This window comes from Aplysia californica, unplaced genomic scaffold (assembly GCF_000002075.1).
Source record: "Aplysia californica isolate F4 #8 unplaced genomic scaffold, AplCal3.0 scaffold00356, whole genome shotgun sequence".
In the NCBI taxonomy this organism is placed as follows: domain Eukaryota; kingdom Metazoa; phylum Mollusca; class Gastropoda; order Aplysiida; family Aplysiidae; genus Aplysia; species Aplysia californica.
In genome coordinates this window covers 435,833-452,474 of record NW_004797626.1, presented here as the reverse complement: position 1 = coordinate 452,474, position 16,642 = coordinate 435,833, and the positions used below count along the sequence as shown (strand labels likewise).

General features: G+C 38.5%; 2 protein-coding genes across 2 annotated transcripts in view; one reads left to right on the top strand and one right to left on the bottom strand.

Annotated features, from left to right (window-relative positions):
• The window catches only part of LOC101857809 (anoctamin-4), a gene marked incomplete at its 5' end in the record, with an annotated part of 84,927 nt that extends 78,697 nt beyond the window's left edge, over positions 1-6,230 (top strand). The window contains 1 exon segment of the mRNA XM_035970992.1: positions 137-6,230. Within this exon segment, the coding sequence (XP_035826885.1) occupies positions 137-373 (237 nt within the window).
• Positions 6,231-11,818: 5,588 nt separating this feature from the next.
• Positions 11,819-16,642, bottom strand: part of LOC101857581 (mitochondrial import inner membrane translocase subunit Tim13) — a 9,702-nt gene continuing 4,878 nt past the window's right edge. The window contains exons 2-3 of the mRNA XM_005103047.3: positions 15,037-15,105; positions 11,819-13,306 (exon numbers count right to left, since the gene is read on the bottom strand). Of these exons, the coding sequence (XP_005103104.1) occupies positions 13,205-13,306; positions 15,037-15,105 (171 nt within the window). The 3' untranslated portion in view covers positions 11,819-13,204. The remainder of the gene's footprint in view (positions 13,307-15,036; positions 15,106-16,642) is intronic.

Below are 16,642 nucleotides of genomic sequence, written 5' to 3'. Positions count from 1 at the left end.
TTTATTTGTGTCAGGTGGTAGAGTACTGACTGTTTGCGTGTGTCAGATGGTATAAACTGACTGTTTGCGTGTGTCAGATGGTATAAACTGACTGTTTCCCTACAATACTGACTTTCCCTGTGTGTGCTCGTATCAGGTGTCAGTGACGCTGTTGTCGTGGCTCATCTCGTACCTGGTGCCGGACGTTCCCCGTGCGGTCAAGCTGCAGGTGCTGAGAGAGAAACATTTGGCCCGCGAGGCCGTCTTGGAGGCGGAGCATCTCCGACCGGGCGGTGGGATAGCGCAGACCGGCCAAGGGCTCCGGGAGCGTAAGGCGGCACCAAGTGGGAGCAACGGGACTAACTTGCCGGACCCAAATCAACCACTGTACTGAGGTACTCGCTCGGTACTCTTTGATGAACTCTGAATTTTGTAACATGCAGAGACTGTGGGGTTTGATGAATTTTTGCTTGGATTTTTTTTTTGGTTTTTTTTTGTGGAAGGTTTTTGTGAATATTTTTGACTATCAGACGTTGATTGTCCTTCTATGGAAACTTTAATTTGCTCATAGATAGATCTCTGGAAATATTTATATACATAATGTATTGAACATTGCTCATACGAGAATAATTTGATCGTTATTGGAGCTTTTAGGCTTTAATCTTAATCGTTTCTCCTTTTATCAACGTAGTTGCACCCAGTTTTATATTGAGTCATGGGTGTCCATTGAATTATATGGGCATGCCATTGATTCGGTGGGTAAGAATTTGTAAGTTCAGTTGAAAAGGCACCGGTCCATGCTGCCTGGGACCCAGGTTTGAATACTGAACCTTCACTTTGAAAGTTTGTAAGGTTTTTCTTGGTGTCGACGGAGTTACCACCTTTCTTATGGATTGAATTAGAGAGAAGTAGCACAGGTTTTTCTGTGAGTACGCACAGAACGTGAGGAATTGTACCAGTCCTTGGTATTTTGTTGACTCTGCTAGCGGACCACGTTTCCTCAAATAAACAACAAAGCATTCTCTTAGATTTCCAAGTCCTAGAAGCCTAGCTAAATGTTGCATGTTGGGTTGTAAAAATTTTTTCTTTTCTAAAGTGATGTTTTTTTGCTAATTTTTATACCGCCTTCTATTGTATAACTTGACTGTGGAATTATATGATTTGTGAGAGAGAGTTGAGTTGTGAAAGGTTGATGATAAATATTTGGAAGATGTTTTGAAGGGGGCTGTGTGCTGATGAAAGCCTTTCCTGGACTCAGTTTTGACAAGATTCTTTATTGATCTTCTTTCAGTCGACACTTCTGCTATCATGTCATAATTTCCAAGTGAAAAAGTGTAGAGATGTAGGCTATGCATGACTCTGAAGTAAGATGGGGAGGGAGGGGGGGGGGATTCCATACTGTACTTTTTCAATTAGATTGTGAGATAAAGTTTCATATGGCTAGTTTTATGTAAAAAGAGGAGACTTCCCCCCGCAACAGTTTGACTCTGGGTCTGACATTTATTAACAAACAAAAAGTGATATAAATTCCACGCTACATTTTTTTCTCCTTTATCAAAAATCTTACGTTGCAAGGGGTGAGGAATTCTCCCACCTTCCCGTATGGCTAGTTTTTCGAGTATCCCACTTTTTTTTACAAGATATTGCTTTCTGTGGGATGGCAACAGCGTGCCTGGTGCGTGCCTAATGTGTAACGTTTGGTTGTTGTGTGTTGTGTGAGTGCCTGTTTGGTAGATCGGTATTCTGTCCTGTGTTTATTTGACTCTCAGATAATTTATTCGTGGCATATGTTGTAATGTCTTGAAGGCAGTCGATTTGTTTCTCTCTCACAATCATTTTACACCCCCAACCCCCAACCTTCTCCTCCCTTCACATCATACGTGATATGGTGATGTGGGCCGAAGAGGCAAGGCAGCTTCTCGTACACCTGCTGGGAACTTCAACTTCTTTCCTTTCAATATGTGACCTCGTAATGGTAAAATGGATGCTAAGTTTGTGAGTGAAAGTGCTTTGGGTGAACTGGTAATGTATGTAACAAGTTAAGAATGTGTGAACTGTTCCGATATACATATAAGATCTACAGTAGTGTTTTCATCACACCCTCTGTATATGTATTTTTTTCTCTTCCAACTATGTCGTAAACTCGAGGACTTTTAGACCTTTAGCTATCCAGCAAACATTTTTTTCACATTTTAACTCATTCACTAGGGCAAGTAATTTTGTACCCTCCCAGACATAATTTTTCTTCCGGCAGGCAGGCACTCATACAGTACATTTTGTACACGTGTTTAGTTGTTTTTTCCACTGATTTACCTATTTATGTAGCAAAGTATAACTTATATATATAGACCTGTCACATGAATGGAAATTGAATGGGGAAATTTTACCAAATGAATTTTCAGACCGAAACATGGATACTAATATTTCAGAAAGTCTGAACTGGAATGGACTGAATGTATAGTCAAGCCAATGATACAGCTTTTCTTTGTGAAAAGGAAGATGGCAAGAGGATCAGTGGGCTTGTCGTGGTGAATGAGTTAATTAATTCTGACCAAGGTACCTGTACCTTTTTTCACTGACTTGCACTTTGCCAGCTGATATATGACCCTGACCTTGCTCCTCAGAAGCCAGACTATGTGAACTTTGAACTGTGGTGTTGACACTCAGAAAGGCCGTGATTAGTTGAGAGGACTGATAGTGTGTGACCATATGACATAAAACATGGGACAAAACTTATGGGGATTTCATTTCGATAGCTTGTAATTTGAAGTTCTTTCATATTGGAACATAATGTGTTGAAATGAAGGGAACATGTAGAGGGATTTCATTTTGTTAGCTTGTGATTCCTTCATGGAACATAATGTATTGAAATGAAAAATTCTTTGTCAATAGTAAATAATGTTCATACCGGTAAGATGGAGGTCCAATGTACATTTTTGTACGACATAATATGTGGCTATAGTGGAGATGTCTAGTTGACGTATACTGGTTGTATGACATACTTTGTTCATAAGGTGGAAAAAATCTACGGCCTGTTTCGACTTGTTCAAGCCTACAGCATATTCTCTCACATTATTAGAGTCTGGCCAATATGGGGAATGTTTAATTGATCAATCCCATGTTTTTATTTACACATTCATATATCTTTTTTTATAAAGTCAGGTGATTGTGTATGGCTTTTTATCCCATTGAAATTTTTCTCTTACCCGAGGTGACAATTTTTTGGTGTGTTTTTAATAATTTTACAAGAAAGTGACTTTTTTTCCTTTAGTGTTAGTTGACCCTAGACATGTTTGCATGCCTACATTTGTTTAGCTTCTTTCCTCCGCTCCTGTTTGCCACACAATTTTTGCTCATGAATTATGAACAATGCTCATCGACAGATGTGCCTCGAACTTTTATTGTCTGCTTGTCAACCTGTGGCTGTAATGGGTTAATTGTGCTTTCTCTTGGTGCAATGCTCTTTTTAAACTGCATTTTTAACCAACAATTTGCTTACTATTTGTCTATTATGATCACCACTAAATTTTATTCTACTTTGTTCTGCAGGCCTGGAGAGCATAACGGCACTAATTATGGCTGATATCTCTACCGTTCTATTAATAACACCCTGTTGATTCTTTGAGCAGCTTTTAATCTGTAAATCCTCACAAAGGTGGCTCTTCAACCAGAACTTCTTTTTGATCAATCAACTCTTTTCTGAGTGTAACATTGAAGGTGTTTCGCTGAATTTCAAGTTCTGCTATAAAGCACAAAATAACGCAACCTCATATCTCTGCCCACAGTTTGGGAACCAGTACCCTCAAGGACATTAAAATCATCCACGACTTGTAACTAATAATAACACCCTGTTGCCGAGGGATCTCTCATGTGTTGAGACACTGTGTGGACTGAAGAAATTATATCATCAGCCTTTTGTGCTAAGCCGTAAATTTTAAAAATCTTTTAAAATTGCTTATTTTTAATCTGTGGTATCGGTTTCATGTGCTTAGGAAATATTCTGTTGAAGTTCAAACTTGTAATGAAAAAGCAAGAAAAGTATGATTGTTTACAGAATGCAACTTTTTTTTCTCTGTGAAAAATGTTCCATTCTGGGCTTGGTACTTTTGAACAGCTTGCTAACGATATATAGTGCACCTTGATTATTCAGGCAGAAGGGCTATAACTCAAATGGCCGGTGGATCGGAAAAGTAAAATGAAAAGAAAAAGTATCTTAATTAATATATATATATATAAAAAATCAGTTGCCTAAGATTAAGGGTGGAGATACATTATGGAGACTTTTTGCACATATTTTTGTAAATCAAGTTTTGTCAAACTCCTGAATTACCTTGTTCATTTTGGGCTGGTTTACCACATGTGACTGCTGGCGGCTGAATCCAATTCCTGTTCCCTCTCAGAAGTCGCCATCCTCCATTCGTTTTCAGCCATCATTCATAGGTATATACTGTGCATGACAAGACTACTTATGTATGCAAAACTATTTTAGTGCCTTTTTTTGCACATACTACTTCTTAATTCGTTCTATATCGGGTACCTTACCTCTTTTTCGCTTGTTTTATGTATAAAAATACATGTATATATCTTATGTGTTTGCTCCTCAAATTTCTCCATCTGGCTGCCTGCCTTTTGTCCAGTAGTAAATTGTAGTATGAGTATTCTTACTGTGGCAGAAATGATCACATTTTATTCGATGAATCAATATATAAGATTGTAAACCAAACTGGAATGCCTCAACAAATTATGTAGGTTTTTTTTTCAAACTTTGAATAAAGTAAGAATAATATTCTTTCACAGTGGGAAATATTCTCCACTGTTGAACTGGAAGAACGCTACTCACCCTTCTGAATGCTAATTTTTTATTTGGCTTTTTAAAAAAAATGCCTCACACTTTGCTACCAAAAAAAGGTTTTCTACTTAATAAGAACTGTGGTTTGTCTAATAGAAGAAAAAAAAACTACCTTAATCGTATGAAAAAAGTAGCCTACACATAATTTCCTGTGTCGTGCAGCAATATAAATTAATTTTTTTTACGGTCCTAACACATTGGACCAAGCAGTCAGAGAATAGCCTACTAATGTGGATTCTGTTTCTCTTCTTCGTTAACCCTATCCGTATGTCGTGTTTTACTATCGTATCCATACAACGTGGGGAACTCTGTGCGTCCACTTTCAAAGAGGAACTTTACTGGTTAATCCGATCCGTACGCTTTGCATAATAGCAGTAGCAGTCTATCGAAATGATTTTTTTGAAGAAAACTGAAAGTTTCAAAGAGATCTTCTTACTCGAAGTATTCTAAAATGTGAGGAATACAACCCCGGGGGGTACAAAATGACCCCTGGGTGTACAAATAGGGTTAAGAAAAAAATCACTTTACTTCCGGTACCCAAGTTATTCTCATGAAAGTATTTTATAGATTATTCTTTGCAAAGTATTATTAAAACCAAGCTGTTGACTTGTAATTTTTTATATATAGCTTATGTATAGCGCATATCTGTGCTCAACAGCAAGCTCTCTGCCAACCTGCTACTGAAAAATAAGATAAGATTTGCTTAATACTTCTATTATTATAATTACTATATTAGTATAAATTTTTCCTAATGTGTATTTTCAACAGTCAAATACAGACTGGTACTTACTTTTTTATCAGTCTCAACTAAGAAAAATCAGTCATATCATATTATTGTTATTAGGAAGACCTATGATGTTCTGGGACCAAGCTACTTCAGTACTTTTGGTTGTACATCTTAATTGTTTTGGCAAATGACAGATGGGCCTTTCTGCCAAATATACAGTGGCTTATTTTGAATTATTCCAGCATTTACCGTTCTGATTCTGCTGTCTTCCTAGATTTCAAATCTAAAATCAAAAGTAGAAGTAGCCTCAATGTAGTCGTGGCATGTTTTTTTTTTTCTGGTTTCAAACGTGTGGTGGTTTGTATCTGAAATCCTTTTTGTTTAATCTTGCTTCTCTTCGGTGTGATATAAATTAATATGAATATAATGCCGTCTTGTCCAAACTCTTTAATCTATTATTACGACAAATTACATGCAACTTTATGACCACAGACAAATTGATCTAGCTCTGTACATTGAAATGTTTTCCATGGACTTTTCTCCTGCTCAATACCTTGGTGTTGGGCTCTCTGTCTTTACCTGTCCCCGCGGTTTTATGCAAAAAAAATTCTGAAATTATGCAAACTGAGCCCAAAAATGTGAAATGATGCGATTCTGTTAATTTTAACAAAGAATGATGAAGGAAAATAATAAGAAATTATGAAAAAAAATTATCAAATTTTGCTAAATTATGCGAGGTGCATAAAACCCCGGGGACAGCTTTACAGTAACAACACTGTACCATCTGTCAGGACTGAGAATACTTGAGGCTGTGCTTTTTTTTTACACATGTACGTAGCTGTGATGTGGTTGAGGAGAACAGTGCTTGTACACATGTACGTTGCCAAAGAGTCTACATAACAAGAGGGGCCACTTCTCTCTTTGAGCCAATTAAAAAAGTGTCCTCAAAATTCGGTGGCGCCCTCTTCGCAAAAGCGCACCTTTAGCGAACAGAGTTATCCTACTTGAGTTTAAAAAATCAAAGTGAAACTAGCAAGTTTTTGAATGAATTTCGGAAGAACGCTTTTTTAAAATGGTTACGCTGACAAAAAACCTCTTCCGGAGGAAAGGGTGATTGTTTTCTTCGTTTAATTTGACTTTAGAATGAAAGGCGAGAGGTCATTAAAATTTTATAAAACTAAAACTCCGTACTGAACGAACCCGAACTGCTGATGAACAGCAGTCGATCTGCGCACGCAAGGAGGTGCTATTCCTATTCTTCTTCTGGAAAAACGAAAGAGAGCTTCAAAACAGACTGCAGCGCCATCTGAAGCAAAGAGCATACTTCATGCGGACACTTTTTTGGCTGAGTGGCCCATCTTGTTATTTACTATCTTTGACGTAGCTGTGATGTGGTTGAGGAGAACAGTGCTTGTACACATGATGTATGTTACATAGAGCCGTGTAGTTGTAATATGGTCGAAGTGAACAGAAGTGTCATAGTATCACTTAAGCTTAAACTCACTGAATCCTGGGCCCCACCGGGCCAACTATTCCCTGGTCTCTGGGAAAAAAGTGGTGCATTTTTTATAAATTTTTAATCTGAGCTTTCTTATTTATGCCTGTCATTTCCTCAAATTGTGAGACAATGTTAGAAATAAAATAAAGACATAGATCTAAAACAAGAAACACACATGTCATTATTTTGTGCGCATGGAGGTTGAAAAGAGTGGGGGGAAAAATTAAGTGGAAAATCTCTTATGCTATTTAGCAGTTAACAATGGACCGGAACGACCCGTAATTTGCTACAGTAAAACATTTGTAGAAAATCTATTTCTTGCTCTAAAGAGGGTTTTTCCACCCTTGTAAGGAATAAAAGCGGAAAAGAAGAACTGACAAATGATATCTTGTGTTATTGCATATTTGCCATAGTACTGAAAGAAAAAAATTATGAAGTTGAAATTGCACATTCAATATGTGTGATGAAAGAAGTAGGCTGGATGTAAGTAGAAAACATTGCACACATATATAAATATAATTAAAGGATTCAGTGAGTTGAGTGGGAAGACAGGAAATCAGAATAGTTTTACTTTTAATCTTTATTGATTATCGTCACACTCACTGCACACAGCTCTAGACCAGAAATGTCTAGAGTAGCATTGTTCTAAAGCTCTGGGGCAGGATGTATATATGAAAACAAGGACAGAAATGCAGGCTTGCTAACTTTTTCACAACCTAATCAGTAACACCCTATCCTATGTAACATCACACTACATAAGCGGGACTGGTTTTGGTGCTGTGTATGTGATATGGCTGCAGTGTCCACTCAGATTCCCCATTGCCAAATCCGAGACAGTCCAGGGAAATTTGGGAGAGTTGGCGAGTGTAGAGCTGCAAAAAGAAATGTTGAAGACAGAAGCTAGTTGTGCTTTGGGTTCAAGCCACAAGACATACGCAACATACATCTATCATGTACGGTAGACTTTAAATGTATTTGATTGCCCTCACATTCTATCCAGAGATCTGATCACGAATGACTTACTGACTTTTTATTGCGCAGATACCATTCATTCATTTTTATTTTTTTTTGTCTTTCTGTCTGGTTGTTTTTGAAACTGTGGTTCAGATTTTTACGCAATCTCTTCACAACTGTCAAAACGTATGTGTATGTGTAATTTTTAAGCCATGTTTTCATATCGTACAGTAAAAAGACATATATATTCCAAACTATCATTTAATGCATGTTGCATGTATTAAAAATATTTGCAGTAAAGACACTTTTTTGAGTTTTTTAAGTCATTTCAGAGTGCGATTGTGCAGCGTGGGTGGCTTAGTAGTAAGGCTATAGGACTCGTAATCGTGAGGTTGTGGCTTCGGGGGTTTGAGCCGCGGGCCAGATGTTGTGTCCTTGGGAAAGGCACGTTACACGAATTTTCCCCATTTCACCCTGGTGGGAATGGGTACCCAGCTATAGACAGTGAAAGATATTGTCAGTTTGTTAGTGTTTGAGCACTTGCACTGCTTGCTTCCCGGGAAGCTGAGAATGTTTCTGAGTGTTCTATGGTCTGCTGGGGTAATAATATATAGCGTAAAACGCATAGAGCTTGCTTTCGAAAGGGGACATGCGCTATACAAATGCTATTTATTATTATTATTATTAGATAGTAGAAAACACCCATCAATGTGTATGTAATAAATTTTCCTCTACCATTTCGCAGGATAGCAGCTTATTAACGTTATTAACTCAGGTTTTCCAAATTTTACAGGAGGAATAAAAACACTGATTTTTTCATTATTAATATATCCGTAATATTATATCCATCAGTATCTATAATTTCAATTTAAAGTGTACTTGCACCAGACAATCGTACAACTTTGAGGTTTTCGCAGGGCATGTGCCCCTTCCCGGTGCTTCCGAATATGTAAAAAATGGATTTTCATGAAAACTGAGTTAAAATGCTATAGAAAACTACTTGAGCTGCTACCCTGCAATATATCCAACCTATATCTAATAATTAGAATTTTTTGGTAATTTTTAGTAAGTTTTACAGCACTTGCAACACAATAAAGTCATATAAGTGCCGAAGATTAGAAGTGTTACAAGAGAGTAACGAACAGAAAAAGGAAGGAGGAGAGATTAGGACGATAGATGTTTGATAGGAAAGATGGAGCAAACCACACCAGAGCACCCGCAAACCACCTATTGATAATTACTTAAATTACTAGTATGCTGCTCCATTAGCATTCAAAGTCTGAAACAGGGGCTCTCGTGGCCTAGAGGTTAAGGTGTTGGCTTCTCATTCAAAAGTCCCGGGTTCGAATCCGGGTAGCGACCGAAAATTTTATCTAAAATTGTCTCCTTTCACCTCTTTTTCTGTTCTCTTGCAATGTTCTGTCGTCTGCTTTCGTCTCCTCTTTCTGCCCCCACCCCCTCACCTCCTTCGCCCCCTCCTCTGGGCTCCTGACTCTTTCTGCCGCCTTTCTACTGCTACTACCTAAACTACTTGGCTCCTTCTTACTGCTGTCTTTCAGCCACACCCCTGATCTTCTGGTAGGAAAGATCTACACCTAGCCTTCTCAGACAAGGGCGAAAAATCTCGGAGGACACATGTGCAAGTTGCGCACGTTAAAGATCCCTTGGAGGTCTAAAATCAATAAGAGTAGGCTTCGGCCGCCACCCGGGCAAAATTCAAAATTTCCTACCAACTTGAAATATTAGGTGTGTCCCGGGCGCTCATAGATGACCTTATGCAGTTGCGAGCACCGTAAAACACTTACCAAAAAAACAAAACAAAAAAGAAACTGGAAACAAAGAACAGAAAGAGTTCAGCTCCTCGGGTTATGTGGAATAGTGGGAAAAAAGTTCTTATTTTTTTGTTTTGCTTAGAGTTTTATGACACTTGCATCACAAATAGGTCATTATAGTGAGTGCAGAAGATTAGAGGTGATACAAACAAGAGAATGACATACAAAGAGATGGAGGAGAGATGGGGATAATATTAATAGACGTTTGACCGGAAAGGGCACCCACAATACAATCACCCGCATGGGAAACAAGGACAGAAACAATCCCAGAATGCCTGGTAATCTGGCAGGTTGGATTACTCCGGCTCTCCCCTTAGTGGGAAACCTGGCAAGAAGTGAGCAAGTACTGATGGATCATGATGACAGTTGTGTTTAAGATAGAAAGGGGACAGCATTTTTTTACCAATACATTCTCAGAAACATTTCACTTCTCACATCTTTACTTTTTTAAGTTCTTCTCTTTCCTCCACTAACACTAACAGTAACATACATGCTCAGAGAAAAGAATGACTCATGAGGAGAGATAATTATAATGAAGATAGTGATAGTTGTTTGATAGGAAAGAAGGAGCAAACCATACAGGAGCATCCACCAACCACCCACACCCTTAGTTGTGATTGTGAGTGTGAGCAAACTGATAACACTCCAAACATTACCACTGGTTGTCCCATGTGCACTCTGGTGTTCCATTGGGAGCCTCATCAAATAACGTGTTGTTAGCATGTGGGGGAGGATTTTAGTTTTAGTAAGAGTTTTACGACACTTGCAACACAATAAGGTCATATAACTTATAAGTGCCGAAGATCAGAAGTGTTACGTGACAAGAGAGTAACAAACACAAAAAAAGGAGGGGAGATAACGACAACAGATGTTTGATATGAAAGAAGAAGCAGACCACACCAGAGCACCCGCCAACCACCCATGGGGGAGGATTACAAACAGGAAAATAGAAATGGGTCCCACAAGAACAATGATCATCATTGCTTTTGAAAAGCGATATTATCCTGTCCCCGTCGTTTTATGCAAGTAAAATTATTAAATTATGCAAAATGAGCCCAAAAATGTGAAATTATGTGATTCTGTTAATTTTAACAAAGAATGATAAAGGAAAATAATCAGAAATTATGCAAAAAATTATCCAATTTTGCTAAATTATGCGGGGTGCATAAAACCACGGGGACAGATTATCAGGGTGAAACCTGACCACTATAGTCCCAAACAAAAGTGGGGAGGAGGTGCATAGTGTTTGACACTACTCACACAGTGCAGTATCACCAGGTAGAGAGCAGTCGAGTAGGCTATATGTGTATCTAAAAACGTACAATACAGTCAGGCACAGATAACTCAAAACATGTCGGGGACTGATAAATGTGTTCGATACATCCATAATTTGGGTGAATCGATAAATATCAGTCTGGGAATGGCAAATTGTATGAGCTATTTGCGATTTCAAATTTCCCGTGTTCGTGTTATCTGAGCCTGACTGTATATTTAGAGTTAGACAAACCCTTTGTGTAATGGCTTATGTGTGGCACAGAGTAGTGCACTGGTTGGGTTGTAGCACTTGCAACCAAAATGTTATGGGTTCAAACCCCATCAGGGGCCCTATATATTGTGTCCTTGGAAAAGGCACTCGCTTTACTGATTTTACATAAATTTTCCTCACTTCTCATAGGTGGGAACAGGTTCCTAGAAATAGACAGCCAAATATCATGTCAGTTTTTAAAAGTTTTGCTAAGAATTTTACAACACTTGCAACACATTAAGGTCATATAAGTGCCAAAGATTAGAGGTGTTACAAGTGAGTAACAGACACAAAAAAAAAGAGGAGAGAAAAGGAATGTAGATGTTGACAGGAAAAAAGAAGCAAACTACACCAGAACACCCTCCAATCACGGGCACCATGTCAGTTTGTAAGTGTTTGAACCAATTCTGAAAACTGAGACAAGAAAGAGAAAAAAGAAAACAAACCTCAATGCTTGATTTGTAAAAAGCAATCGTTCAATATTATAATTTATTTCAAATACAAGAGAAAAGGAACAAGCAAAATCTCTCCAATCCAATCAAACTAAAATGTTTTGTGAGATACACAAAAAGTGGCATAGCTACATTCTGCAATAATCTATACTTTCTTTTCTTTTGGGTATAGAAAACATATAGCACTCCGCAATGTCCAAGGCATGCATTATCAGTATCACACAGGACAGACACACAGCTTGGCACTCACAAGAGACTGCTGTTGTTGTGCTAGAATTTGTGAACACACTACACTCATACAAACGCATACACACATTTGAACACACTCTACACTTTTCAATTTGAACACATACACACATTGGCATCATACTAAAGTAAGCACACACAGTATAAAGCATTTATGCCATACGTGTAATGTAAGCCAACATCTATCTAGTGACCTGACTTGAATCCTGTGTCACAACACAAAAGAAATTGTCATCACTCACACCACACAGCAGATATCAGCGGGCAAAGCAACTTGGTCTTTTTGCCCTTCGACAGAAACAACAGAGAACCTTTTACTGCTGCTAACAATTCAGTCGTCCGTTTGTTAGACACTTCTGCAGTTATCACTACTTGCCATCCGCAAAAAAACAAAACAAAACAACAAAAAACAAAAAGAAAAAAACAAGTATGATCTGTGACAGCCTATACATCTGATTTGGGTCTACAGAAAAACACAAGACAAAGAGCGCGGTTCATTTCATTTCTCTGATCCAGTGGCTACCAGAGCTTGAGCCCCGAGTCCTTTGACCTGATAAGTGCTGTTAATATTTAACACTTTTAATATAACTTGACTTCTTCTACCTGTTAACTTCCAAAGAGTGAATTGGTTTCGATGTGGACCTTTCTGCAGACACAACAATCGTCCTTGAGCTGGTCTGCTCAGATCCCACTTCCTATCTACTTTTGTTTTATTCCTCCAACTCTCACATCCCCACTAGGCTCCTTCCCTTTCCTCCATCCCGAGATGTGGGCAAAACTGAAAACAGTTTGGGTACCGGTACTATCAGTCATCTCCAGTCACATGCATGGCCCATGCCCTTTCTGCAGACCTAGACGGACCCTGATGTTGTTGTTATCGATCCAGGGACGGACCCTGATAAATATTTGACAATAATTGACTCGTACTTGACATGAAGCTGATTATGTGGACATAAAACATAAGATTTTTCTTCAGACACGAAGTAAACAGTAAAAAATCCAATGTTACAACAACTCACATTGTACACACACACACCAGGAAAACTCTAATCACATTTTCATAAAACTTTCAACATAATATAAACCAGTTGCGCAAGGTCAGTCAAATATTTTCCCCCACATGACATCAGACCCAAGATCATTTATCCCATCTTGTTTGACTCGCGCTGCAACCGCTGGGCGTACACTCGAGAGACCAGGTTCCACGTGTCCATATACCTGTCCATGCACATGGCGATGCATTTCTGAAATGGACCAAGACAAAGTTTAATACACTACAGTGCACTTTTACTTTTATTTTTTAAAATCCTGTCATAAGAAGAACGATCTTTAACTAAAGACTCCACACTACAACTGGTACACCATCATGTCAAAGTAACAATTTTTTACTTGTTTTAGTTGAGGTTTTACGGCACTCGCAACTGTATAAGGTCATATGAGCGCCAGAAGATTAGAGGTGTTACAAGAGAGTAACAAACATAAAAAAGAAGGAGGGGAGATAAGGACAATAGATGTTTGATAGGAAAGAAGTTCAACCACATCAGAACACGCGCCAACCATCCAATTTTTTACTGAGACTACACACTATTCAGAATTCAGATATATACCTTACACCATCAGCTTACACAGCAGAACACATAACCAGATGAACTTTACCATAGGAACTTCTCTGTAAGATAGCAAGAAAGAACCCCAGGATTCAAATCCTGTCTAATCACCAGTAAGTGGAATGCATTCATTGATTTATGAAGAGTGGCTTACAATCTAATACATCTTAGAAATTATAAAGTTGTAAGGAAAAAAAAAAGTAGATCTAAGTCAAGTACTTTGCTGATAGGCATCCTCGAATGACAATTTACCAATAAAAATCCTATATATGAGAACACATGCATGTGTTTATATTATTCTTCTTTTCCAATTTGAAAGTTCACTCCGTACATTTTAAAAATAAATAAAACACCATCCCTATCATACCCCGTTCCACAGGTCTCTCTCAAATCAAATGTACTGAAAAAACAAGGAGACAAACTTCCACAAAAAACAAAACTGTTCTAATAGTGACTTTCCTTTTGCCACACATTCCATATTTGTGGAGAAGAGCGTAATAGTAATAAAATATCAGTATGAAAAATTTCCCTGAAATCATAATGAGGTAGGCTAGCATAGCTTGGTTTCCAGAGCTTTTCCCTCTCAACTCAATGTTTTCTTAATGAAATGTGCAAGCTTAACATTTTGGTGTTCCCAGGTTTGACATTCTCATTATAATGTGAGGCAGCGCTGTGAAATCAGGCGCTTGTCCAAATAATTTACTTTACTTTTACTTTTATCCGCTGCTTATACTTATACCCTTTTGGGTGTCGCGGGAAGAAAGAGACGTCTCTCTGCCACCAGCCGGAGAGCTTGGGTCAGGGGGAAAATAATCAAAGTGAAGAAACACATTATATCTGTGTGGATTTTACTGAAAAACCATGACTGAAGGCACAAAAAATGTAAATTTTCAGTTTAAACCGACTCTCAAGCTAAGGAACTAACTCATCTTTGGCGGCCATTTTCTCACTAATTTTACCTCTGAAACCAGGTGGACCCCCTACTCCTTCATTCGCAAATATCTCGACTTCTATTTAAGAAAAAGGGATATTTTTACAAATCCAAAGCAAGACAAATGAACAAGCTTACTTTAAGATGGTATCAATAACTCTACATGCTCCAAAATTGACGAGAGCCTGATTCCATCACGTTGTGATACATAATACTATATGTGTAGGTTTCTGGGTTTTTTAAAACTAAAAAGCAAAGCAAATGAATAGGCTGTGTATCAATAACTCCATATTCCCCAAAAATGACAAGCACCTGATCCCATGAATCATTTTTATCTTTTGGATTATCTGCAACCCATAAGCCTGAGACTGATGTTTGATGTGGGAACACGAATGCAGATTAAACAAATACTGCAACTGACAAAATTTGGACTTACTTGCTCAGAATTATCAAGGGTGGTGCCAGGCTTTGAGATACACTTCTTGTAACATTTCTCCGACATTTTCTGAAAAAGTGAAAACAATAGGAATAGGAATATACCACAGGATGGGAACAAACCATCTGGAAGTGGACACTGCTGTTTCAACGTCCAAATTTTAAAAAAGTGAATTCAATACACTACAACAAGACCATACCCTCAGATGATTTATTAAACATATAAGCACGGCAAGCATCATAGCAGATGTCACTTTTCTTCTTCTTTTTTTTTTTGGCCGGGGGGGGGGGGGGGGGTCGGGGGTCCCATGTCCCTTTTTCGGGTGTCATGTTAGTGATCTTATTCATATCAATAATGATTGACTAATGATAATGTGAGTAGTAGGTGCAATGATATTTCTGTATATTTAAATGGAACAAAATATAAGACTGTGAAAAGCAAAAATTACATTTATATCTTAGTTTTTTGCTATTTAATTCTTTAGAGGTTTTTTCTTTCCTAGCTTTTGTCACCTGTTCTAGGCACACCCAAGGCTGTCCTGAGGGGTGGGCCACACATACTCCTTTCCTACTCCCCTTGCATTATTATAAATGGTAGATGTCACTTAAAAGTTTATACACCACTGCAAAGGCGATCTACAAAACTTGGGGCCAAACCTGGACTGGAGAGCTGGAACTGGAAGTATATTTATAGAGGCGGAGGCAGCGCTGACTATTTTTCAGTACTAAATGAGCAGTCATATTTTACTTTGTTTTTAACAAAGGGGGTTTCAGGGGGGCATGCTCCCTTGACCTAATAACAAATATGGGGGGATGAGAAGGGGGCATGCCCATCTGTATTTAACAATAATTTGATGTTTTGCAATTAGGTTTGATATTTTCTTTCGCTCCGCACCCACCAATCACTGTATTGGCACTCACAGTGAAAAGTAATCGTTTCGAACCAAAAGTAATTGTTTAGGAGATATTTAAAGCGGTCGGTGTAGCCATCATTGAGGCCAAAACTGGATTATCCCACAAGTCACAAGGCCTGAATTTTTCAACATACGGCCCTCATTTGAAACCTTTTCAGAAGCTAGAAACGATTACGTAATAGACAACCCCCCCCCCCCTCTGAAATGATGTGAAGTAACATCTCTAAACCAAAATCATGTTAAGGGCCCTTGGAGACGGGGGGAGATTCTATAAAAATACCAAATAAACATGGCCAACAGACGGTAGAATCCATAACACAAATTACAGCACAGATCCAAGTAGGCCTAGAAGACTAGAGTCATTATAATCAACGCCAAGGCTGTGAGCATACTACACTTTGCAGTCATACAGCTAGCACTACTAGCAGTACAAAATACCCCATCTGGTCACACAGCCAGGAAGGAGAGTCACTGCAACAAACTTTTCGGGACGGGCGCAGAACTGCAACAGGTGACAGGAACGGATAATTTTCATTAGCAACTAATTATTGCGCCAACTGACTGCAAAGTGTTAATAGGATCTAAATCTATACTTAAACGTTACAGCCAGAGAGGAAGAGAGAGAGGGAGAGAGAGAGAGGAAGAGAGAGAGGAAGAGAGAGAGAGAGAGGGAGAGAGAGGGGGGGGAGAAAG